The sequence below is a fragment of the Coregonus clupeaformis genome, chromosome 33 (assembly GCF_020615455.1).
Source record: "Coregonus clupeaformis isolate EN_2021a chromosome 33, ASM2061545v1, whole genome shotgun sequence".
Lineage (NCBI taxonomy): Eukaryota > Metazoa > Chordata > Actinopteri > Salmoniformes > Salmonidae > Coregonus > Coregonus clupeaformis.
In genome coordinates this window covers 33,880,955-33,908,429 of record NC_059224.1, presented here as the reverse complement: position 1 = coordinate 33,908,429, position 27,475 = coordinate 33,880,955, and the positions used below count along the sequence as shown (strand labels likewise).

At 44.1% G+C, this 27,475-nt stretch overlaps 1 protein-coding gene across 1 annotated transcript in view; it reads left to right on the top strand.

Moving 5' to 3' along the window:
• The first annotated feature begins 628 nt into the window (after positions 1-628).
• Positions 629-27,475, top strand: part of LOC121549310 (meiosis-specific protein MEI4) — a 65,794-nt gene continuing 38,947 nt past the window's right edge. Inside the window, exons 1-3 of the mRNA XM_041861173.1 lie at positions 629-1,049; positions 1,344-1,595; positions 2,554-3,122. Of these exons, the coding sequence (XP_041717107.1) occupies positions 1,010-1,049; positions 1,344-1,595; positions 2,554-3,122 (861 nt within the window). The 5' untranslated portion in view covers positions 629-1,009. The remainder of the gene's footprint in view (positions 1,050-1,343; positions 1,596-2,553; positions 3,123-27,475) is intronic.

The window sequence follows — 27,475 nt, the reverse complement described above, 5'->3', positions numbered from 1 at the left end:
AGTATTTAAAACGAGATTGAGTGAAGTAGCAGCAAATATGTTGAATGAGCAACTAATGAGCATGTAGAACCTCACAAGTTTGACTAATTTACCTTATATCTTTCAGTTTAATTGGGCTATTTATTTACTTTTGTAGCTCTTCATCAAAAGCACGTTAGCTAGGCCTAACTGTCCTCTCCAACTTTAGCTGGAATTTAGCCTGAAAGGACTTGAGAAATATGATTGGTTGACCATAGGCCTATGACGTTGGCCTACGTGTCGTCTCAGATCTCAACAATGATTGGAGAAGTGTTTAATATCACCAGTAGGCTTAAGCTACCACATCATTATGATATATATTTTAATACGCGCAACGTGACTGCAAGAGAGGTCTGAATGTCTGACTGAAATACCGGACCAATTATCTTTTTTTTTTCTAAATTAGTGGTGTTTGATTGCGGGGCAAAGGGCAGGACTGTCCCGCACAATCGAGGACACGTGGTCACCCTAGAAGAGAAGAGATAGCCATTAAGAACGTCACATCAGAATACATTTACGTCATTTAGCAGACGCTCTTATACAGAGCGACTTACAATTAGTGAGTGCATACATTTTCATACTGCCCCCCCCCGGGAAACGAACCCACAACCCTGGCGTTGCAAGCACCATGCTCTACCAACTGAGCTACAGGGGACAAGTCTAGGGCACTAGGCATCTAAATACTTCAACTAAGAATTTGAAAGTACTGAACATGTTCAGTAAAACAAATTGCAGGTTTGGTCATTCTCATGCACGCGCGCTTTCATATGATTGACAGCGATCATCATGCGCGAGAGGCTACCTACCAGTAACAATGGCCTAGCTAGCCAGCTAACGTGCTCGTTGATGTAGGCATCACATCTGATATTTTTACAGTACAACGAGAATAAGAGTAACTGGGGTTAATAGTCAAGTTAGCTAGCTATATGAAGTTAGTAAAATACCAATAACTTGGGGTAATTTGCCTCAGGTGTTGATGAACTCGGCTTGAATGATGGATCACAAAATGGAGCGAAGTCCTCCTACCAATGGTAAAATTGCGTGGCTAACTTTGGCTAGCTTTTGTTAGTGTGACGTTGTTTGTTTGCTTTAACGCAAAGTTTGTTTACCATTCTCCATTGTTAGGTAGCCAATTATCGTGACATTGATGGGCTAGCTAGTTAAGCTACTTCTTGCGAACATTGGGCTAACGGTTAGCGCCAGTATTGTCGTGGAAGATGGCTAATTGCGCATAGGTGGGAGTGCCTGGTGTCGAACGAGATTAGAAGATGCATAGTTAGCTAGCAAATTAACACAACAACATTATTGTTTTCCCTTGCTTTCAGGGACAGACACCGCGGAATGGGGTCTTAGAAAAGCTAAACTTGTCGTGGCCGTTGCCATAATAAAGAGTAAACCTCCCGGGAGAAGTGGTCGGAGGCACGCTGAACATTTGGCCAACACGCTGAGTAGCCAGACTGAGGCCTGGAAGACCAAAGCCCAGAAGCTGCAGGAGGAAGTGCTCAGAATGCGTCAAGAACTCCTTCTCACCCAGATGCTCTCAAAGCCAAAGAACACCAGTGGAACAGAAGCTGGTGGTGGGTCTCATTCATCCTCTGCTGGTTTGTAGCTAGCTAACCCCCACTCCTTTAAAGTGTGACTAATAGCATATACCCCATGTTAGACATTTCCTTTATTAGGGCGGCAGGTAGCTTAGTGGTTAAGAGCGTTGTGCCAGTAACCGAAAGGTCGCAGTTCTAATCCCCGAGCCGACTAGGTGAAAAATCTGTCGATGTGCCCTTGAGCAAGGCACTTAACCCTAATTGCTCCTGTAAGTCCCTCTAGATAAGAGCGTCTGCTAAATGACACATTTTTATTTAATAATAATTAGTCTCCTATTGGTCAATCACGTGAATACAGTATACTCAGTAGGCCCATTGTACTTTAGGTCTGCTGGATAGGCCCATAGCAATGCATTTAGAATTAGATATATCTGTGGCTCTGGATAGGGCTGCAGTTTTGTACTGTCACAGTAAATAGCCTCCCAGTTTTATTATTTTGTTCAATTGATGAACAGCAGGATTCATGCTCATTTAAATGTAGCTCATTTTCAGTTAGTAAAGGACTGCTCAGCATGTCTGGCATGGATGGTTATTGGATTACAATGTCTACATGAGGAGTGGAGCCTAGTTTTCATACCCTAGTTATCAGCCGGGTGTATTATTGAACTGAAGGCCATTGTGGCCAATGAGCATCTCGCTCATTAATGAAGTTGAGCATCATGGACACACAAGGTTGCTTTGGAAACAAGGCCCGTTGATGTGCAAAACACGTAAGAATTAGGCCTATATGAAATTACACAAGGTGATGGTGAATTACTTAAAAGGCGAGAGAGACATGATTGAATGGGGTTTAATGACAAAGCTAATTGTGTGAAAATTAAGGATGTTTTAGATATAGGGCCTAATGCTTAATTCAGTGACATAATGTATAATGAAGCTGACAATGAGATGTGCATAGTGATTAAGCGCATGTCCTACTTGGTGCAACCTGCAGGAGATGACTTCAAGGACCTTCTCTCTCAGGACCTCATGGGGCCGGGCTTGGTGAAAGACCTGCTCAACTCAGACATGGACTCCGGCTATGGGATGGAGAACAACACAGAGACACTTCTGCCCACTCAAGACTCTGCAGAACCCAGTGCCCAGCCAGCCTTCCCAACTGTCGACACCACACCCCCCCAGATCCCATTCTCTAGCCTGTGTGAGGCAGGCTCTCGGGGGAAGGCCATGCTGCTCCACATGCAGTTTCTCCAGAGCCTGTGTGGGCTGAACAGGTTGGAGGGGGAGGCAATGAGTGTGGAGGCTGGAGGGTTTAGCCTGGACAAGGACAGGTCGGTGGTGGCAGACTCGGTGTGCCAGCTGCTGTCCTGTGTGGTGTCTGCTAGTAGGGATGTCAGACTCCTGCCCCCACACTCACTGCTCCTGCAGGCGTGCCGGGTGGTGGCCCAGGCAGTGGATCACTGGCTCTCCCACAGACAGCCCTCCCTGCTTTTTGTGACAGGCATGGAAGATTCCCTGAAACAGCTCACTGATGTTCTATTATGCAACGGCCAGCTCAACAGGGTAAGAGAATATAATGCATATCGTAGTCAATTAATGATAATGTTTTACAGTATTATATTTGTGTAGGTGTTTAAAACATACTTCCTTTAATAGGTAACACCAGACAGTAAACCCTAATTGTTTTTATTCCAAAGCGAGAGGTTCTCAGTCCTAGTCTCACTTACATTGTGGATGATCATTGCATGGCTAAATGTAATATCAAGTTGACCTGAGATTGATGAGTTCAGTGGTTCTTAGTATGCAGTCCAGAATAAGTGCCAGTATGTTTCATTACCCTCAGAAAGAAATTACAGTCATCAAAGTGGCATTGAAGTTTATAGGTGATCATATCACCAGCTGACTGGTTTTCTGATCCACGCCCCTACCTTTTGTTTTTAAGGTATCTGTGGCCAACAGATGCATATGCGTATTCCCAGTCATGTGAAATCCATAGATTAGGGCCTAATTAATTTATTTCAATTGACTGATTTCCTTACATGAACTGTAACTCAGTAAAATCTTTGAAATTGTTGCGTTTATATTTTTGTTCAGTGTAAATTGAAGACAGACAATTTTCTGTTTTAATGCAACAGTAACATTAATATAGACTGATACTGAAGGAGGAAGGAAAGGAGAGCATGGAGAAACTAGTGAGATAAAATGGAGAACGGCACCACATCCACTGTTAGTTATGACTAATCATGAGTTATGACTGGCAGTACCAATACTTATTAGCTTCTGAGGGGACAGACAATCACCTTAGTGTCAGCAGGCTTGAATAAAGGCTGTCACAGTTGAGTTGTGGAGGGCGTGTTGTCCCTTTCCGAATGAAGATTAATAGGTGGGAGGTTATATGTTGCTTTTAGGCCAATTGTTATCACAGATCTAGCCACAAGTCACTTTGGATTTCCTGAAAAACTGCTTGAAAGATTCTTAACTGCTGCTAAAGCATTATGGTGATTATGTGGTACCAAATAACTTCCAGTAATTGGACCATTGCTTTAGAGGCTCTGACATGCTGAATCATAGTTGTTTTGGTTACCATATCATATGAATGGCCAGCAGTTTGCATGTTAATCTCGGCAGGAACCCAGAAACAAGTCTGTGCTGGCCAACAGTCTGTCACCAGAGACTGTGTCATAGCATTTCCATTATCCCCAAATAGGCTGTAAGTTGCCCGTATAGGCTAGGTCAGGGATGGGCAACTTTGATGGGGTGGGGGCCACAATAAATCTGAACTCATCATGAGGGGCTGCAGTTGCGGTGCCAACACGCCCCTCCCCCCAAGAGAAAATGTGTAAGTTTTAGAGTTCATTTCATGCAATTCTACACATTTTGCCATGGGACGGAGAGAAGATTTTGGAATTTGATAACACATTTCCTGCAATTCTACACATTTTGCCTTAGGGTGGAGAGAAATATATATATTTTTATATATATATTTATATATATATTTTTTAGGGGGTAGATCAGCTTTAATATTGCAGATAGATTGTAACTTCCATCAATGTAATTGTCTGCATCACTTCCAATCCCCCATATGTTATTTTTTTCTCGCATATATACAGTGGGAAAAAAAGTATTTAGTCAGCCACCAATTGTGCAAGTTCTCCCATTTTAAAAAGATGAGAGAGGCCTGTCATTTTCATCATAGGTACACGTCAACTATGACAGACAAATTGAGAAAAAAAAATCGAGAAAATCACATTGTAGGATTTTTAATGAATTTATTTGCAAATTATGGTGGAAAATAAGTATTTGGTCACCTACAAACAAGCAAGATTTCTGGCTCTCACAGACCTGTAACTTCTTCTTTAAGAGGCTCCTCTGTCCTCCACTCGTTACCTGTATTAATGGCACCTGTTTGAACTTGTTATCAGTATAAAAGACACCTGTCCACAACCTCAAACAGTCACACTCCAAACTCCACTATGGCCAAGACCAAAGAGCTGTCAAAGGACACCAGAAACAAAATTGTAGACCTGCACCAGGCTGGGAAGACTGAATCTGCAATAGGTAAGCAGCTTGGTTTTAAGAAATCAACTGTGGGAGCAATTATTAGGAAATGGAAGACATACAAGACCACTGATAATCTCCCTCGATCTGGGGCTCCACGCAAGATCTCACCCCGTGGGGTCAAAATGATCACAAGAACGGTGAGCAAAAATCCCAGAACCACACGGGGGGACCTAGTGAATGACCTGCAGAGAGCTGGGACCAAAGTAACAAAGTCTACCATCAGTAACACACTACGCCACCAGGGACTCAAATCCTGCAGTGCCAGACGTGTCCCCCTGCTTAAGCCAGTACATGTCCATGCCCGTCTGAAGTTTGCTAGAGTGCATTTGGATGATCCAGAAGAGGATTGGGAGAATGTCATATGGTCAGATGAAACCAAAATAGAACTTGTCGTGTTTGGAGGACAAAGAATGATGAGTTGCATCCAAAGAACACCATACCTACTGTGAAGCATGGGGGTGGAAACATCATGCTTTGGGGCTGTTTTTCTGCAAAGGGACCAGGACGACTGATCCGTGTAAAGGAAAGAATGAATGGGGCAATGTATCGTGTGATTTTGAGTGAAAACCTCCTTCCATCAGCAAGGGCATTGAAGATGAAACGTGGCTGGGTCTTTCAGCATGACAATGATCCCAAACACACCGCCCGGGCAACGAAGGAGTGGCTTCGCAAGAAGCATTTCAGGGTCCTGGAGTGGCCTAGCCAGTCTCCAGATCTCAACCCCATAGAAAATCTTTGGAGGGAGTTGAAAGTCCGTGTTGCCCAGCGACAGCCCCAAAACATCACTGCTCTAGAGGAGATCTGCATGGAGGAATGGGCCAAAATACCAGCAACAGTGTGTGAAAACCTTGTGAAGACTTACAGAAAACGTTTGACCTGTGTCATTGCCAACAAAGACCTGTGTCATATAACAAAGTATTGAGAAACTTTTGTTATTGACCAAATACTTATTTTCCACCATAATTTGCAAATAAATTCATTAAAAATCCTACAATGTGATTTTCTGGATTTTTTTTCTCATTTTGTCTGTCATAGTTGACGTGTACCTATGATGAAAATTACAGGCCACTCATCTTTTTAAGTGGGAGAACTTGCACAATTGGTGGCTGACTAAATACTTTTTTCCCCCACTGTATACACTGCTCAAAAAAATAAAGGGAACACTTAAACAACACATCCTAGATCTGAATGAATGAAATAATCTTATTAAATACTTAAATAATCACACAAAAATTATCAATGGAAATCAAATGTATCAACCCATGGAGGTCTGGATTTGGAGTCACCCTCAAAATTAAAGTGGAAAACCACACTACAGGCTGATCCAACTTTGATGTGATGTCCTTAAAACAAGTCAAAATGAGGCTCAGTAGTGTGTGTGGCCTCCACGTGCCTGTATGACCTCCCTACAACGCCTGGGCATGCTCCTGATGAGGTGGCGGATGGTCTCCTGAGGGATCTCCTCCCAGACCTGGACTAAAGCATCCACCAACTCCTGGACAGTCTGTGGTGCAACGTGGCGTTGGTGGATGGAGTGAGACATGATGTCCCAGATGTGCTCAATTGGATTCAGGTCTGGGGAACGGGCGGGCCAGTCCATAGCATAAATGCCTTCCTCTTGCAGGAACTGCTGTCACACTCCAGCCACACGAGGTCTAGCATTGTCTTGCATTAGGAGGAACCCAGGGCCAACCGCACCAGCATATGGTCTCACAAGGGGTCTGAGGATCTCATCTCGGTACCTAATGGCAGTCAGGCTACCTCTGGCGAGCACATGGAGGGCTGTGCGGCCCCCCAAAGAAATACCACCCCACACCATGACTGACCCACCGCCAAACCGGTCATGCTGGAGGATGTTGCAGGCAGCAGAACATTCTCCACGGCGTCTCCAGACACTGTCACGTCTGTCACATGTGCTCAGTGTGAACCTGCTTTCATCTGTGAAGAGCACAGGGCGCCAGTGGCGAATTTGCCAATCTTGGTGTTCTCTGGCAAATGCCAAACGTCCTGCACGGTGTTGGGCTGTAAGCACAACCCCCACCTGTGGACGTCGGACCCTCATACCACCCTCATGGAGTCTGTTTCTGACCGTTTGAGCAGACACATGCACATTTGTGGCCTGCTGGAGGTCATTTTGCAGGGCTCTGGCAGTGCTCCTCCTGCTCCTCCTTGCACAAAGGTGGAGGTGGCGGTCCTGCTGCTGGGTTTTTGCCCTCCTACGGCCTCCTCCACGTCTCCTGATGTACTGGCCTGTCTCCTGGTAGCGCCTCCATGCTCTGGACACTACGCTGACAGACACAGCAAACCTTCTTGTCACAGCTCGCATTAATGTGCCATCCTGGATGAGCTGCACTACCTGAGCTACTTGTGTGGGTTGTAGACTCCATCTCATGCTACCACTAGAGTGAAAGCACCGGCAGCATTCAAAAGTGACCAAACCATCAGCCAGGAAGCATAGGAACTGAGAAGTGGTCTGTGGTCACCACCTGCAGAACCACTTCTTTATTGGGGGTGTCTTGCTAATTGCCTATAATTTCCAGCTGTTGTCTATTCCATTTGCACAACAGCATGTGAAATTTGCCAATCAGTGTTGCTTCCTAAGTGGACAGTTTGATTTCACAGAAATGTGATTGACTTGGAGTTACATTGTGTTGTTTAAGTGTTCCCTTTATTTTTTTGAGCAGTGTAAATATATACATACATACATATCCTTAAAAAAAAAATATTTCCCTTCATTACTTTCCAACCCCACCACCCCTTCCCTAATTTGAGTAAACTAGTGAACAACAATGCTTAGGCCTCAACTTCCAGCTTATAGAGTGGGGAGAACAAGTATTTGATACACTGCCGATTTTGCAGGTTTTCCTACTTACAAAGCATGTAGAGGTCTGTAATTTTTTATCATAGGTACACTTCAACTGTGAGAGACGGAAAATCACATCGTATGACTTTTAAGTAATTAATTTGCATTTTATTGCATGACATAAGTATTTGATCACCTACCAACCAGTAAGAATTCCGGCTCTCACAGACCTGTTAGTTTTTCTTTAAGAAGCCCTCCTGTTCTCCACTCATTACCTGTATTAACTGCACCTGTTTGAACTCGTTACCTGTATAAAAGACACCTGTCCACACACTCAATCAAACAGACTCCAACCTCTCCACAATGGCGAAGACCAGAGAGCTGTGTAAGGACATCAGGGATAAAATTGTAGACCTGCACAAGGCTGGGATGGGCTACAGGACAATAGGCAAGCGGCTTGGTGAGAAGGCAACAACTGTTGGCGCAATTATTAGAAAATGGAAGAAGTTCAAGATGACGGTCAATCACCCTCGGTCTGGGGCTCCATGCAAGATCTCACCTCGTGGGGCATCAATGATCATGAGGAAGGTGAGGGATTAGCCCAGAACTACACAGCAGGACCTGGTCAATGACCTGAAGAGAGCTGGGACCACAGTCTCAAAGAAAACCATTAGTAACACACTACGCCGTCATGGATTAAAATCCTGCAGCGCACGCAAGGTCCCCCTGCTCAAGCCAGCGCATGTCCAGGTCCGTCGGAAGTTTGCCAATGACCATCTGGATGATCCAGAGGAGGAATGGGAGAAGGTCATGTGGTCTGATGAGACAAAAATATAGCTTTTTGGTCTAAACTCCACTCGCCGTGTTTGGAGGAAGAAGAAGGATGAGTACAACCCCAAGAACACCATCCCAACCGTGAAGCATGGAGGTGGAAACCTCATTCTTTGGGGATGCTTTTCTGCAAAGGGGACAGGACGACTGCACCGTATTGAAGGGAGGATAGATGGGGCCATGTATCGCGAGATCTTGGCCAACAACCTCCTTCCCTCAGTTAGAGCATTGAAGATGGGTCGTGGCTGGGTCTTCCAGCATGACAACGACCCGAAACACACAGCCAGGGCAACTGAGTGGCTCCGTAAGAAGCATCTCAAGGTCCTGGAGTGGCCTAGCCAGTCTCCAGACCTGAACCCAATAGAAAATCTTTGGAGGGAGCTGAAAGTCCGTATTGCCCAGCGACAGCCCCGAAACCTGAAGGATCTGGAGAAGGTCTGTATGGAGGAGTGGGCCAAAATCCCTGCTGCAGTGTGTGCAATCCTGGTATATCAAATACTTATGTCATGCAATAAAATGCAAATTAATTACTTAATTATACAATGTGAATTTCCGTCTCTCACAGTTGAAGTGTACCTATGATAAAAATTACAGACCTCTACATGCTTTGTAAGTAGGAAAACCTGCAAAATCGGCAGTGTATCAAATACTTGTTCTCCCCACTGTACATACTATACATATTTTATGGACACAGTCAATTTACTCCTGAACTTCCTCTACCTTGGAGAGAAATGTTTGCAGTTTTTAATATGATATCTGAGCGAGAATGACAAATAAAATCAATGGGGGCCCCCCGGGCGGTAATTAGACTATGATTACTCTAAGTTTAGATAAATGGCCGCTAAACTAACTTAACAATCTAAAAATGTTAATTGAGTGACTATCAGTGACTGACATAACAAGAGAAAAACTGCTGATGCACAAACACATTTTGAAATTGCACCTTGTGTATTCTAACTTGCAACAGTAAGTTAAGACTCCAACTGAGTATAGAGAAGAAAAAAAACAGTTGTATAATATTTTTTTGGTGGGGGGGGAGTGATCCGAGGGTGTGCAAAAGGGGGGCGGCCCACGTGCCTCCAGTTGCCCATCCCTGGGCTAGGTCATTGTGATGAGTGTAAATAATGTATAGAATTACTTCCATTGGGAGCTCTCATGTTTGAAAAATGTCTGGCTAAATTTCAGATAGATATTTGCAAACGTTGAGTCCCAAATGGCACCCTATTCCCTTTATAGTGCACTACTTTTGACCAGTTTCCACGATCAAAAGTAGTGCACTGTATAGGAAATAGAGTAGCATTTGTGACACATAAAACGCCTAGGTCTCTGCATATTTAGCATGTCATCAAGGTTACTGTTATTTAGAGGGACAGTAGATTGATGACCAGTCAGTCAAGAGGGAAAACCTATAAGCTAGAAGTCAGATTAATGTCAGTGAAGGAGGAACAGTCACAGCTGCTCTAGTCTGGAGAGTACAGAATGTTTTTCCAATCGTAATACAGTGTGTACACAGCCACATTGCCAGCACCTGCCACCTGCTGCCAGTATTTGAGTGCAATAGCCTAAATCATTGCAATGGTTTCTGCATCACAAGTATTCACGGTACACAACACAGTTTAAGGCAGTCTGGGACAGTTTATTCTCAAGTGCAAACTACTCAAAAATGACCGTTGTTGAAGGGTTAGAGAAGTTATGATATCAGATTAATTGACACCAAGGTTCCTTATGTGTGTGTGTGTGTGTGTGTGTGTGTGTGTGTGTGTGTGTGTGTGTATATATATATATATATATATATATATATATATATATTAGTTCCTTATGAATAAATCAGTCAATTTGTCTCTGTTAATCAAATCTAAGTCTGAAAAATAGGATGAACATTTACTGTAAAATGTCTGCCATTATGCCATGGCTATTAAAATCTCATATTCATAAAAAGACAAGGGAGGAAAGCTAACTTTGATCAATTGGCTGTGTCAAACTATCTCAGTTATTAAATTTTTTGGACTTGTCGGGTGCCCATGTGCATCAGCTATAAGCCAACACGTTGGCGTGAAGTGGTGCTGCATGGTTGTTAAGTCACTTATAATGAAAACAGGACAAACAAGTGCCCACAGGGAACCAATTTTAGGAGGCTCTAAAACTCTCTCCAAGCGGGTGCAATGCCATTATGAAGACGATCCTTTGGTCCAATAATGTCTGGTGTAAAATACGACAATAAGAAAGTCCGAACTAAAGTGGCTTGTTCGGAGGAGAGCACCATACAATAACACTGTAACGCTCTTTTCACATGGCCATTTACAGGGCAGTGAATGATCCGGATCAGGACGATCCTGCAGCACTCTGTGCCTCTTGTGTGTATGAATCACAGACTGCTGAAATTGGGCTGTAGCTTTGGGACAGGAGGGCAAGATGCAGTGTCCTCTACTGCTGTGACAGGGACTAAGCTCCTCAGCCCTGTTCTGTCTGGAGGACTGTGGAATCTGCAGCAGAATGACAGAGGTTACATGTTTGTCTTTGCCCTAGCACTACACCGCTGATTCAAACGATTAACTCCTCATCAAGCTTTGATGATTTGAATCAGGTTTGTAGTGCTAAGGCAAAAACAGAAATGTGCACCCCTTTGGGTCCACAATACCAGGATGAAGAAACACTGCTATAGGGAATATGGTGCAATTATTGTAACCTCTGTCATTCTGCTGCTGATTCCACAGTCCTACAGACAGAAAAGGGCTAAGGAGCTCAATCACTATGGTATTTTTTATTGGTAAATGTACAAACAGATATTATGATAAATAGATTTGAAACTTGTATCTCATTATGGTAAGTGGTGATAAGTATAAGTATAGTCAGATAATTGTAATGGCTTAGCAGATAATAACAAAAGAAGAACAATATTTACATGGCTCAAAGAGAAGGAATATAATATCTATTGTTTACAGGAAACTCATTCAACAATTCTAGATGAAGTTATGTGGAAAAAGGACTGGTGGGGGGCGAAATATACTTCTCCCATGGGCAAAGAAACTCAAAAGGGGTGATGATATTAATTAACAGTAATTTCGATCCGAATGTGCAAATTGTCCAAACAGATCCGCAAGGTAGATGGATGATTTTAAATATGTTATTGGACCATAAACAACAGATATGGCTCGTTAACCTTTACGGACCAAATAATGATGATCCACACTTCTTTGACAATATATATAATACATTATCAACTCTGCAAGCAATACAAGAGTCTATTATTATAGTGGGAGATTATAATACTGTTTTAAATAGCTCAATGGACCGTAAAGGAAATCACACTACAAACTATCACCCTCATGCTCTTAAGGGAATCATTAATGTAATAGATACATTAGAACTAGTAGATATATGGAGGCTTAAATATCCTGACCTAGTGAGATATACATGGCGGAGACTCATTCAAGCTTGTCGTATTGACTTCTTTCTTATGTCATTCTCGTTGGCACCAAAAGTTTAAAAAGTGTTGATAGGGGACAGAATGCGGTCGGACCATCATATAATTGGCATATACATTACTCTTACTGAATTTCCACGTGGGCGAGGACATTGGAAAATTAATCAAAGCCTATTGGATGATAACTTGTTTTTAACTAGGACAGAGGAATTTATAACATTTTCTTCCGACATAACATAGGTACAGCAAATCCCCTTATTGTATGGGACACCTTTAAATGTGCCTTTAGAGGCCATGCAATTCAGTACTCATCTCGAAAACAAAAGCAATTTAGGTCAAAAGAGTTCATACTAACAAAGGTAATAGAAAGTCTAACAGAACCGATAGATAGCAATAAAAACTGTAACATAGAGGCTCAGAATAAATTAGAGGAAAAAAAAGAAATGGAGAAACTTATTCAAGAAAGATCAAGTGTAATATATTATAAAAATAAAGCAAACTGCAAACAGACTGGATGGAAAATGGGGAAAAATGCACCATTTTTTTTTTTTTTTAAATCTTTAACATAGAAATGCTACCTAAAATAATTTACTGAAACTGGTTACAAATGACGGAGTCACCCATGATTCACCAAATTATATTTTGAAGGAGGAAGCAAAGTACTTTAAGCATATGTTTTCGTTTCAGTCGCTTCCATCTCCTCTAACTGAAGCTAATTGTAGGGATTTTTTTCTATTGATAATGTAAAATTAACAGCCATACAGAAAGACTCATGTGAAGGTGAAATTAGAGGAGGAACTTCTGGATGAAATTAAAGACTAAGTCCGGGAAAACTCCAGGGTTGGATGGCATACCAGTCGAGGTATACCAAACCTTTTTTGATATACTCAGAGGACTGTTATTAGCATGTTTTAACCACTCCTATGTAAATGGTAGATTATCCGACACTCAAGAAGGTCTGATTTCATTATTACTGAAACAGGTTACAAGTAGGAAATTTAAAGATCCAGTCCATAAAGAAATTGGAGGCCCCTTACACTTCAGTGTTGTGATGCAAAAATTCTATCAAAATGTATAGCGCATAGAATTAAAAAGGTATTGTCAGACATTATTCATTCTAATCAGACAGGTTTTTTACATGGACGATATATTGGAGATAATATAAGGCAAGTACTGGAAGCAATAGAACACTATGAAAAATCAGGGAAACCAGGCCTGCTATTCATAGCAAACTTTGAAAAGGCATTTGATAAAGTACGACTGGAGTTTATATATAAATGCCTGGAGCATTTCAATTTTGGAGAATCTCTTATCAAATGGGTTAAAATCATGTATAGTAACCCTAGGTGTAAAATAGTAATAATGGCTATTTCTCAGAAAGTTTTAAACTGTAAAGAGGAGTAAAACAAGATTGTCCACTATCGGCATATCTATTTATTATGGCCATCGAAATGTTAGCTATTAAAATCAGAACCAACAATAATATCAAGGGATTAGAAATCCAGGGTTTAAAAACAAAGGTGTGTCACGAGTTACAAAGCCAGAACCCAGAAGCAGACCAGGACAAGGTAAGTTGAAACGAAGGTGAGTGTTTATTTACAAGTTCAAGAGTGATGCTGAATAATCCAGGGAACAGAGCGGGCGGCGTTGATTAGTTGTTGGGGGTGCAGTGGTTGATCCGATCATGGCTCGGCAGCCGCCGACCACCAGGCAGAGGTTGGATGAAGGTTCCGGACGAGTGACTGCAGATGGAACAAAACGGAGGTAAGTAACCAACAAATCAACAAAGTGCAAAACAACAAAACTAACGCTAGAAGCTCTACGACTGATACTCTGGTAAACCTACTGTTCATGGCTAACGATCCGGCAGGGAATGGATGTTAGGCCAGAGCCTAAGAAGGGTGATGATCAGGACCAGGTGTGCAGATTGCTGATGGGATGCAGGTGCGGAAATCAAGAGAGCTCCCCGGAGCGTTCCAGAACCCTCGGGAAACTGGAGATCACGAGCAGAAAAACTAGTCCACAGACAGGACCCGACTCAGACTGCCGGGATCGTTACAGTACCCCCCTCCGGCCGAACGCCACCGGGCGGACTCCCGGAGCGCCAGGATGGAGGCGGTAGAAGTCACGGATGAGGTCAGCATCTAGGATCTGTCGCCGCGGAATCCAACTCCTCTCTTCAGGACCATACCCCTCCCAGTCCACGAGATACTGGAAACCCCGGCCCCGCCGTCTGGAATCCATGATGCGTCGCACCGTGTAGGCAGGACCACCTCCGATCATCCGAGGAGGAGGAGGAGGAGGCGGAGGAGGCAACAGAGGACTGAGGAAAACAGGCTTGAGGCAGGAGACATGAAAGGTGGGATGGACTCTGAGCGTCCTCGGGAGTTTGAGTCGAACTGCCACCGGATTGATCACCTTCTCCACCACAAACGGACCAATGAACTTCGGTAACAACTTCCTAGACTCAGTCCGTAAAGGAAGATCCCGTGTGGCCAACCAGACCCTATCTCCGATGGTATAGGTGGGAGCGGGGATCCGGCGACGATTCGTCTGGAGCTGATACCGGTCCGAAACTCTAAGGAGTGCCTTTCTGGCCCGATGCCAGGTCCGGTGGCAACGACGAATATGGGCCTGAACAGAAGGCACTGAGAGCTCCTTCTCCTGAGAAGGGAACAAGGGAGGTTGGTAGCCATACAGGCACTGGAAGGGAGACATCCCAGTGGCAGATGTAGGGAGAGTATTGTGGGCATACTCAACCCAAGGCAACTGAGAGACCCAGGAGGTGGGGTTGGAAGAGGCCAGGCAGCGTAGCGTGGATTCCATCTTCTGGTTGGCTCTCTCCGCCTGCCCATTAGATTGGGGGTGAAAACCAGATGTGAGACTGACTGTAGCTCCAATGGCCAAACAGAAGGACTTCCAGACAGCAGAGGTAAACTGAGGGCCACGGTCGGAAAACGATATCACTGGGCAAACCGTGGACCCTGAAAACCTCCCTAACCAGGATCTCGGACGTCTCCGAGGCAGAGGGAAGCTTGGCAATTGGCACAAAGTGGGCGAACTTGCTGAATCTGTCCACGATAGTCAGAACGACCGTGTTCCCCTCAGAAGCGGGCAACCCAGTGACAAAGTCCAGGGGCCAGATGCGACCATGGTCGCCGGGGAATAGGAAGGGGGTGAAGTAGTCCAGAGCTGGGCCGATTGGTACTCTTATTCTGCGCACACACTGGACAGGCAGCAACATAACCCCGAGTATCCTCGGCCATGGCAGGCCACCAAAAACGTCTGCGAAGAAGCGCCATCGTCCGAGCCACGCCAGGGTGACAAGCCATCTTGCTGGCGTGGGACCATTTGAGGACCGCAGGGACGAACCGACTCAGGCACAAACAACCGACCGGGTGGACCGTTACCGGGACCGGGCTGCGTCCGAAGGGCCGCCATCACCTCCTCCTCAATCTTCCACCTAACAGCTCCCACGACGCAGTTCCGGGGGAGAATTGTCTCGGTCTTGGACCCACTCTCCTCCGTCTTGGAGAACATCCGAGACAAGGCGTCCGCCTTGCCGTTCTTAGATCCAGGTCGGAACGTCAGGGAAAAAATTGAATCGTCCGAAAAACAACGACCACCTGGCCTGACGGGAGTTGAGACGTCTAGCCGATTGCACGTAAGCAAGATTCTTGTGGTCAGTCCAGACAATAAACGGTTGCTCCGCCCCCTCCAACCAGTGGCGCCACTCCTCCAAGGCAAGTTTCACCGCGAGAAGCTCCCGGTTACCCACATCGTAATTCCTCTCCGCAGGCGAAAGGCGACGAGAGTAGTAGGCGCAGGGATGGAGTTTACTGTCCGTGGAGCATCGCTGCGACAGGATGGCGCCAACTCCCACATCAGACGCGTCCACTTCAACGACGAACTGACGGGCCGTGTCCGGTTGAGAGAGAATCGGTGCGTTGGTGAATCGCCTCTTCAAATCCAGAAACGCTCGATCCGCCTCCGGATTCCACTTGAAGCTCCTGATACTGGAAGTCAAGGCAGTTAACGGAGCGGCCACACGGCTGTAATCCCGGATGAATCTGCGGTAGAAATTCGCAAACCCCAAAAATCTCTGGAGCTGCAATCTCGTACCGGGCTGGGCCCATTCCAGAACCGCTCTAACCTTCTCCTGGTCCATCCTAATCTCTCCCCTGGAGATGATGTACCCGAGAAAGGATGTCGTGTGGGCGTGAAACTCGCACTTCTCGGCCTTCACGAACAGGCGATTCTCCAACAATCGCTGCAAAACCTGCCGGACATGCTGGACGTGGTCGGAAGGTTCCTTCGAGAAGATCAGAATGTCATCCAGATAAACAAACACAAAGAGACCGATCATATCTCTCAGGACGTCGTTCACCATACTCTGGAATACCGCTGGAGCATTGGTCAGTCCAAACGGCATCACCTGATACTCGAGTGACCCATCGGTGTATTGAAACCCGTCAACCACTCGTCTCCCTCTCTGATCCGGACCATGTGATACGCATTGCGTAGGTCTAGCTTGGTGAACACCGTAGCACCCTGTAAGGAGTCGAAGGCAGAACTCATCAAGGGCAGGGGATACTTGTTCTTGACCGTGATGTCATTCAACCCCCGATAATCAATACACGGTCGAAGAGAGCCATCCTTCTTACCCACAAAGAAGAATCCTGCCCCCAGGGGTGATGACGAGGGACGAACGAGACCAGCAGCTAGGGACTCCTTGATGTAGGTCTCCAAAGCCTCACGTTCAGGGCGGGAGATACTGTATAACCTTCCCTTGGGGTAGACAGCTCCAGGGAACAGGTTGATGGCACAATCATATGGCCGGATCGTTCTGTCACGAGTTACAAAGCCAGAACCCAGAAGCAGACCAGGACAAGGTAAGTTGAAACGAAGGTGAGTGTTTATTTACAAGTTCAAGAGTGATGCTGAATAATCCAGGGAACAGAGCGGGCGGCGTTGATTAGTTGTTGGGGGTGCAGTGGTTGATCCGATCATGGCTCGGCAGCCGCCGACCACCAGGCAGAGGTTGGATGAAGGTTCCGGACGAGTGACTGCAGATGGAACAAAACGGAGGTAAGTAACCAACAAATCAACAAAGTGCAAAACAACAAAACTAACGCTAGAAGCTCTACGACTGATACTCTGGTAAACCTACTGTTCATGGCTAACGATCCGGCAGGGAATGGATGTTAGGCCAGAGCCTAAGAAGGGTGATGATCAGGACCAGGTGTGCAGATTGCTGATGGGATGCAGGTGCGGAAATCAAGAGAGCTCCCCGGAGCGTTCCAGAACCCTCGGGAAACTGGAGATCACGAGCAGAAAAACTAGTCCACAGACAGGACCCGACTCAGACTGCCGGGATCGTTACAAGGTGTCATTGTACGCTGATGATTCATGTTTTCTTTTAAATCCACAACTTGAATCCCTCCACAGCCTCATAGAGGATCTAAATACATTTTCTAACCTCTCTGGATTACAACCGAATTGTGATAAATGTACTATATTACGTATTGGATCACTAAATAATAAATCATTTATATTACCATGTAGTTTACCAATAAAATGGTCTGATGGTGATGTGGATATACTCAAAATACATATCCCAAATGAAATAAATGATCTCACTCCAATACATTTTAATAGAAAGTTAGCAAAAATAGAAAAGATCTTGCTACCGTGGAAAGGTAAATACCTGTCTATTTGTGGCGAAATCACCCTGATTAACTCTTTAGTATTATCCCAGTTTACCTATTTGCTTATGGTCTTGCCTACGCCTAGCGTACAGTTTTTTAAATTATATGAGAAAATATAATATTCAATTTTATTTGGAACGGCAAGCCAGACGAAATTAAACGGGCCTATTTATATAATGAATTTGGAGGACAGAAATTATTAAATATTAAAGCATTAGACCTATCACATTAAAAAAAAAATTTAAAAACATTTTAGTCATTTAACAGACGCTCTTATCCAGAGCGACTTACAGTTAGTGAGTGCATACTTGTTTCTTTTTTTTTTCATACTGGCCCCCCGTGGGAATCGAACCCACAACCCTGGTGTTACAAACACCATGCTCTACCAACTGAGCTACATCCCTGCCGGCCATTCCCTCCCCTACCCTGGACGACACTGGGCCAATTGTGCGCCGCCCCATGGGTCTCCCGGTCGCAGCCGGCTACGACAGAGCCTGGATATCACTAAAAACTTCAGTCATACAAAAGTTATACTTAAATCCGAACTGGTTCTCTAGCAAATTAGAAAGATTGTCTCACCCCATGTTCAAGAATGGTATTTTTCCCTTTATTCAGATTACAACCTCTCACTTTCAGTTATTTGAAAAGGAAATAATCTCCCAAATATCACTATTTCTAAAACAAGCCATATAAAGTTGGTTGCAATTTCAATTGAATCCTCCAGAAACGAAAGAACAAACAATGCAACAAATATTGTGGTTAAACTCAAATATACTAATTGATAAAAAAAAAAGCATTATTTTTTTATTAAAATAAAAATGGTATTATCTTCGTAAATGATATCATTGGTAGGTCTGGTGGAGTTATGTCACACATGCAGCTAACAAAAACATGTGGAAATGTCTGCTCTACCCAAAATTACATCCAAATAATTGCAGCATTACCACAAAAATGGAAGAGGAAAGTGGAAGGGGGAAAAAGTAAGGAACTTGTCTGTCGGCCCTGCATGAAACATAATTGGTTAAAGAAAATTGTGATAAATAAAAAAGTATGCCAGTTATATTTAAGGACCAAAGGATTGACAGCCGTTCCATAAATTGCAAAATAGTTGGGAAGAGATTTTTGACGTACCGATTCCATGGCATACTTTTTATGAACTGATCCGCAAAACGACGGCGGATTCAAAACTTAGAATTTTTCAATTTAAATTATTATATACAATTCTTGCTACCAATAGAATGTTATTTATATGGGGGATACAATATTCCCAGCTCTGCAGATTTTGCTGCGAAGAGACAGAATCATTAGATCATTTGTTTTGGTACTGTCCATTTGTAGCTTGTTTTTGGTCACAGGTCCAGGAATGGCTGAAGGATTGCAATATTTACCTGGAGCTAACCCTGCAGATAGCACTACTGGGTGATCTGAAAAGTCATAGTCAACCAATCAATAATATAATAATACTTTTAGCAAAAATGTTTATTTTCAATTTACAATCTGTAGAAACAATGAGAATAGAAGGTTTCAGAACATTTGTGAAACATCACAGTACAGTTGAAAAATATATGGCAAATAGAAATCCAATATGGATGGTGTTAAGAGATAGATGGGAGGTGTTGAATGGAGCTGAAGGATGGGACTAATGACAACTAACAACAACTAACAACAACAACAGGATAACTAATGTAAAGCATATTGTGTCCATAATAAGTATATGGGTTATAGGTTGAGAGCTTTTGTGAAAGAGCACAGTTAGAAAGATATGGCATATAGAAGCAAATCGGATGGACATCATGAAAATGATCGGAGAGGTTGACGGTAGAGGAAGTTCAGGAGTAAAAACAAACAAAATATAATTATTGTAAAATTGACTGTGTCCATAAAATGTATATAGTATGTATAAGCTGGAAGTAGAGGCCTAAGCGTTGTTGTTCACTAGTTTACTCCAATTAGGGAAGGGGTCGTGGGGTTGGAAAGTAATGAAGGGAAATAAAAAATTTTAAAGGATGTGTGTGTGTGTGTGTGTGTGTGTATGTATATGTATTTATGTGTGTGTGTACAGTGAGGGGAAAAAAGTATTTGATTGTCATGCTGGAATACCCATCCACTACCCATTTTCAATGCCCTGGCTGAGGGAAGGAGGTTCTCACCCAAGATTTGACGGTACATGGCCCCGTCCATTGTCCCTTTTGTTGCGGTGAAGTTGTCCTGTCCCCTTAGCAGAAAAACACCCCCAAAGCATAATGTTTCCACCTCCATGTTTGACGGTGGGGTTAGTGTTCTTGGGGTCATAGGCAGCATTCCTCCTCCTCCAAACACGGCGAGTTGAGTTGATGCCAAAGAGCAAAATTTTGGTCACATCTGACCACAACACTTTCACATGGAGCCCCACGCCGAGGGAGATTGACAGTTCTTTTGTGTTTCTTCCATTTGCGAATAATCGCAACAACTGTTGTCACCTTCTCACCAAGCTGCTTGACGATGGTCTTGTAGCCCATTCCAGCCTCGTGTAGGTCTACAATCTTGTCGCTGACATCCTTGGAGAGCTCTTTTGGTCTTGGCCATGGTGGAGAGTTTGGAATCTGATTTATTGATTGCGTCTGTGGACAGGGGTCTTTTATACAGGTAACAAACTGAGATTAGGAGCACTCCCTTTAAGAGTGTGCTCCTAATCTCAGCTCGTTACCTGTATAAAAGACACCTGGGAGCCAGAAATCTTTCTAATTGAGAGGGGGTCAAATACTTATTTCCCTCATTAAAATGCAAATCAATTTATAACATTTTAGACATGCTTTATTCTGGATTTTTTTGTTATTCTGTCTCTCACTGTTCAAATAAACCTACCATTAAAATGATAGACTGATCATTTCTTCGTCAGTGGGCAAACGTACAAAATCAGCAGGGGATCAAATACTTTTTTCCCTCACTGTATATATAGAAAGAAATATATATATATATATATATATATACACACACACACACAGTGGGGGAAAAAAGTATTTAGTCAGCCACCAATTGTGCAAGTTCTCCCACTTAAAAAGATGAGAGAGGCCTGTAATTTTCATCATAGGTACACGTCAACTATGACATACCAAATGAGGGGAAAAAATCCAGAAAATCACATTGTAGGATTTTTTATGAATTCATTTGCAAATTATGGTGGAAAATAAGTATTTGGTCAATAACAAAAGTTTCTCAATACTTTGTTATATACCCTTTGTTGGCAATGACACAGGTCAAACGGTTTCTGTAAGTCTTCAAGGTTTTCACACACTGTTGCTGGTATTTTGGCCCATTCCTCCATGCAGATCTCCTCTAGAGCAGTGATGTTTTCAAATCAAATCAAATTTTATTGGTCACATGCGCCGAATACAACAGGTGCAGACATTACAGTGAAATGCGTACTTACAGCCCTTAAACAACAGTGCATTTATTTTTAACAAAAAAAGTAAAAATAAAACAACAAAAAAAAGTGTTGAGAAAAAAAAGAGCAGAAGTAAAATAAAGTGACAGTATGGAGGCTATATATACAGGGGGGTACCGTTGCAGAGTCAATGTGCGGGGGCACCGGCTAGTTGAGGTAGTTGAGGTAATATGTACATGTGGGTAGAGTTAAAGTGACTATGCATAAATAATTAACAGAGTAGCAGCAGCGTAAAAAGGATGGGGTGGGGGGGCAGTGCAAATAGTCCGGGTAGCCATGATTAGCTGTTCAGGAGTCTTATGGCTTGGGGGTAGAAGCTGTTGAAGTCTTTTGGACCTAGACTTGGCACTCCGGTACCGCTTGCCGTGCGGTAGCAGAGAGAACAGTCTATGACTAGGGTGGCTGGAGTCTTTGACAATTTTGAGGGCCTTCCTCTGACACCGCCTGGTATAGAGGTCCTGGATGGCAGGAAGCTTGGCCCCAGTGATGTACTGGGCCGTACGCACTACCCTCTGTAGTGCCTTGCGGTCGGAGGCCAAGCAGTTGCCATAACAGGCGGTGATGCAACCAGTCAGGATGCTCTCGATGGTGCAGCTGTAGAATTTTTTTGAGGATCTGAGGACCCATGCCAAATCTTTTCAGTCTCCTGAGGGGGAATAGGCTTTGTCGTGCCCTCTTCACGACTGTCTTGGTGTGTTTGGACCATGATAGTTCGTTGGTGATGTGGACACCAAGGAACTTGAAGCTCTCAACCTGTTCCACTACAGCCCGTCGATGAGAATGGGGGCGTGCTCAGTCCTCTTTTTTTTTCCTGTAGTCCACAATCATCTCCTTTGTCTTGGTCACGTTGAGGGAGAGGTTGTTGTCCTGGCACCACACGGCCAGGTCTCTGACCTCCTCCCTATAGGCTGTCTCATCATTGTCGGTGATCAGGCCTACCACTGTTGTGTCGTCGGCAAACTTAATGATGGTGTTGGAGTCGTGCCTGGCCATGCAGTCATGGGTGAACAGGGAGTACAGGAGGGGACTGAGCACGCACCCCTGAGGGGCCCCCGTGTTGAGGATCAGTGTGGCAGATGTGTTGTTACCTACCCTTACCACCTGGGGGCGGCCCGCCAGGAAGTCCAGGATCCAGTTGCAGAGGGAGGTGTTTAGTCCCAGGATCCCTAGCTTAGTGATGAGCTTAGAGGGCACTATGGTGTTGAATGCTGAGCTGTAGTCAATGAATAGCATTCTCACGTAGGTGTTCCTCTTGTCCAGGTGGGAAAGGGCAGTGTGGAGTGCAATAGAGATTGCATCATCTGTGGATCTGTTGGGGCGGTATGCAAATTGGAGTGGGTCTAGGGTTTCTGGGATAATGCTATTGATGTGAGCCATGACCAGCCTTTCAAAGCACTTCATGGCTACAGACGTCAGTGCTACGGGTCGGTAGTCATTTAGGCAGGTTATCTTAGAGTCCTTGGGCACGGGGACTATGGTGGTCTGCTTGAAACATGTTGGTATTACAGACTCAGTCAGGGACATGTTGAAAATGTCAGTGAAGACACTTGCCAGTTGGTCAGCACATGCTCGGAGTACACGTCCTGGTAATCCGTCTGGCCCTGCGGCCTTGTGAATGTTGACCTGCTTAAAAGTCTTACTCACATCGGCTACGGAGAGCGTGATCACATAGTCATCCAGAACAGCTGGTGCTCTCATGCATGCTTCAGTGTTGCTTGCCTCGAAGCGAGCATAGAAGTGGTTTAGCTCGTCTGGTAGGCTTGTGTCACTGGGCAGCTCGCGGCTGTGCTTCCCTTTGTAGTCTGTAATAGTTTTCAAGCCCTGCCACATCCGACGAGCGTCAGAGCCAGTGTAGTACGATTAAATCTTAGTCCTGTATTGACTCTTTGCCTGTTTGATGGTTCGTCGGAGGTCATAGCGGGATTTCTTATAAGCGTCCGGGTTAGAGTCCCGTTCCTTGAAAGCGGCAGCTCTACCCTTTAGCTCAGCAACACAGACTTTCAACTCCCTCCAAAGATGTTCTATGGGGTTGAGATCTGGAGACTGGCTAGGCCACTCCAGGACCTTGAAATGCTTCTTACAAAGCCACTCCTTCGTTGCCCGGGCGGTGTGTTTGGGATCATTGTCATGCTGAAAGACCCAGACACGTTTCATCTTCAATGCCCTTGCTGATGGAAGGAGGTTTTCACTCAATCTCACGATACATGGCCCCATTCATTCTTTCCTTTACACGGATCAGTCGTCCTGGTCCCTTTGCAGAAAAACAGCCCCAAAGCATGATGTTTCCACCCCCATGCTTCACAGTAGGTATGGTGTTCTTTGGATGCAACTCAGCATTCTTTGTCCTCCAAACACGACGAGTTGATTTTTTACCAAAAAGTTCTATTTTGGATTCATCTGACCATATGACATTCTCCCAATCCTCTTCTGGATCATCCAAATGCACTCTAGCAAACTTCAGACGGGCCTGGACATGTACTGGCTTAAGCAGGGGGACACGTCTGGCACTGCAGGATTTGAGTCCCTGGCGGCGTAGTGTGTTACTGATGGTAGGCTTTGTTACTTTGGTCCCAGCTCTCTGCAGGTCATTCACTAGGTCCCCCTGTGTGGTTCTGGGATTTTTGCTCACTGTTCTTGTGATCATTTTGACCCCCACGGGGTGAGATCTTGCATGGAGCCCCAGATCGAGGGAGATTATCAGTGGTCTTGTATGTCTTCCATTTCCTAATAATTGCTCCCACAGTTGATTTCTTCAAACCAAGCTGCTTACCTATTGCAGATTCAGTCTTCCCAGCCTGGTGCAGGTCTACCATTTTGTTTCTGGTGTCCTTTGACAGCTCTTTGGTCTTGGCCATAGTGGAGTTTGGAGTGTGACTGTTTGAGGTTGTGGACAGGTGTCTTTTATACTGATAACAAGTTCAAACAGGTGCCATTAATACAGGTAACGAGTGGAGGACAGAGGAGCCTCTTAAAGAAGAAGTTACAGGTCTGTGAGAGCCAGAAATCTTGCTTGTTTGTAGGTGACCAAATACTTATTTTCCACCATAATTTGCAAATAAATTCATTAAAAATCCTACAATGTGATTTTCTGGATTATTTTTCTCAATTTGTCTGTCATAGTGGACGTGTACCTATGATGAAAATTACAGGCCTCTCTCATCTTTTTAAGTGGGAGAACTTGCACAATTGGTGGCTGACTAAATACTTTTTTCCCCACTGTATACACACACACACAAATACATACATATATATATACACACATATCTCCTGCGAGAAGAAGAAAAACATTTGGGGGATTGGAAGTGATGCAGACAATTACATTGGAAGTTACAATCTATCTGCAATATTAAAGCTGATTATTTTTTTAAATAATTAAACACTGCTATAGGGAATACAGTGCCATTTGGGATGAAGCTTCTGTCATTCTGTTGCTGATTCCCCAGGACCAGGATTAAGAACAACTGCCCGATAGAATGCACTACTTTTGACCCGGGTCCAGAGGCTGCCATTTGGGATTCAGACATCCTTGATTGTGTTTGTAAAGAAAAACAGTTCTATTCACCTCATAACTGACTAATACTGTCGGTGAATTGTCATTAGCCAGGTAATTTTTACACTCGGCTGCCTGTATCAAACAGTCAAACTTTGGGTCATTTCCATGCAAATGAAGGCTGCTTACTGCTCAGAAGGTTGATCCCTCACACAGCTTGAGTGACTGAGGAAGTATAATGGCTTAGTCATGGCTTATAGTTTTGTACCTGCACCGTTACGATGTAAACGTCTTCCTTGATGTCACTGGGCACAGATGGAGGGTGCCTGATAGTGCTGACCCAGGCTGTTATGGGCCATTCTAGTGGCCACATAGCAACGATGTCAGGGTAGGCTGTAGGCCATTTCAGCAGGAGGAGTATCTCTGCTGCGGAGTATTCTTTTTTTGGAGATGGAGGCATCTGAGATATTTAAATTATTTCCAGCTCCATCCTGTGATTAGCGTAATAGGGGGCTGTCTCCTCTGTTTCGGGATGATGCTACTGGAGCTTGTTGATGTCATTTGCAGTTGTGGAAATAGCAGGATCCATCAGTGATGACGCTCTTTATTTTTACCTCTCATTTAATTCAAGTTGATTAATTTCAATTAAAAAACCCGGAAATTACACCAGATCCCATCCTATTGCTGGCTCGAGCTGTGTTAGTTAGTTCGGCTGATTTAACTAAATGTGGGTGCAAATATGTTTTCCTATTTCACACATGTGCAAGTATGTTAATGTATTTATGTTATGAATTGGTGGTTTTGTTTATAACAACTAACAAAAGCAGGAATGGTTATCAGCATCCTCAAGGAGGAAATCTTTAATTGAAAAATATGTTGTATTTTTATTCCTGTTCTAAACTGTGCTTCTTTAGCCCTCCTGGGAATCTGCCTGCAATTTTCTATTAGGCCTAAATTTTGACATCAAATGCACGCTTCCTTCCCTAGCCATGTGAAAAGAGAGAAACTGTTACCATCAAGATGATGATGAAATACGCTATAGAGGCCTCTCTCAATAGCTGACATACTGTGAAATAATTTGGGCTGGGTATTTCATCTGGAGACGTGAAATAGGTAGGCGATATCGTTTACACCGACTGCAGCCCTCAACCTTGGTGATGGTGGTGATGCCACAGAATACAGAACTAGATTGAGATTCTATTTCTATGGGTAATGCTGGGGCTCTTATGTCTGAATCTATTCCTGGCCCTGTCTGTCTGTAATGGCTTCACAGCTGTCTAGGGGCCAGTCTACTCTAGTCATGAAGGTGAAGCGCCTAGATGAAATGTAATATCTTGACTCCCCAGAGGCACCAGTCAAATGTCACTCTCAAAAGGCTTAAAGACTATAAGGTGATATTATTTCATGACATTATTTTATTTCAACTGAGAATAGCACAAAGTTTAGTTTTCTGTCTGGTCACATACTAGTCTCACTTATTATCATGGCTCCCTTTTCTCTCAGGGTGCTAAGTTATGACCTGTCTCATGTGAAGGCCTACAATTTGTCCAGCTTATTCTCTTGCCAATATCGAAAAACCTTCATGTATCATAGTGTTTACAGTAGCCCATTGTATAGCATAAGCCTGCATACTGTGCAGAGTTGATATTATAGTACCACCGTTCTCGTACGCTGTTCAAAACAAATTGCCAGTAGCCTAGCTATACACTAAGTGTATTCCGTGACATAGACAGAGCAGGTGAATCCAGGTGAAAGCTATGATCCCTTATTGATGTCACCTGTTAAGTCCACTTCAATCAAGGTAGATGAAGGGGAGGAGACAGGTTAAAGAAGGATTTTTAAGCCTTGAGACAATTGAGACATGGATTGTGTATGTGTGCCATTCAGAGGGTGAATGGGCAAGACAAAATACACTGCTCAAAAAAATAAAGGGAACACTAAAATAACACATCCTAGATCTGAATGAATGAAATAATCTTATTAAATACTTTTTTCTTTACATAGTTGAATGTGCTGACAACAAAATCACACAAAAATTATCAATGGAAATCAAATGTATCAACCCATGGAGGTCTGGATTTGGAGTCACCCTCAAAATTAAAGTGGAAAACCACACTACAGGCTGATCCAACAATTGATGTAATGTCCTTAAAACAAGTCAAAATGAGGCTCAATAGTGTGTGTGGCCTCCACGTGCCTGTATGACCTCCCTACAACGCCTGGGCATGCTCCTGATGAGGTGGCGGATGGTCTCCTGAGGGATCTCCTCCCAGACCTGGACTAAAGCATCCGCCAACTCCTGGACAGTCTGTGGTGCAACGTGGCGTTGGTGGATGGAGCGAGACATGATGTGCTCAATTGAATTCAGGTCTGGGGAATGGGCGGGCCAGTCCATAGCATCAATGCCTTCCTCTTGCAGGAACTGCTGACACACTCCAGCCACATGAGGTCTAGCATTGTCTTGCATTAGGAGGAACCCAGGGCCAACCGCACCAGCATATGGTCTCACAAGGGGTCTGAGGATCTCATCTCGGTACCTAATGGCAGTCAGGCTACCTCTGGCGAGCACATGGCCCCCCAAAGAAATGCCACCCCACACCATGCTGACCCACCGCCAAACCGGTCATGCTGGAGGATGTTGCAGGCAGCAGAATGTTCTCCACGGCGTCTCCAGA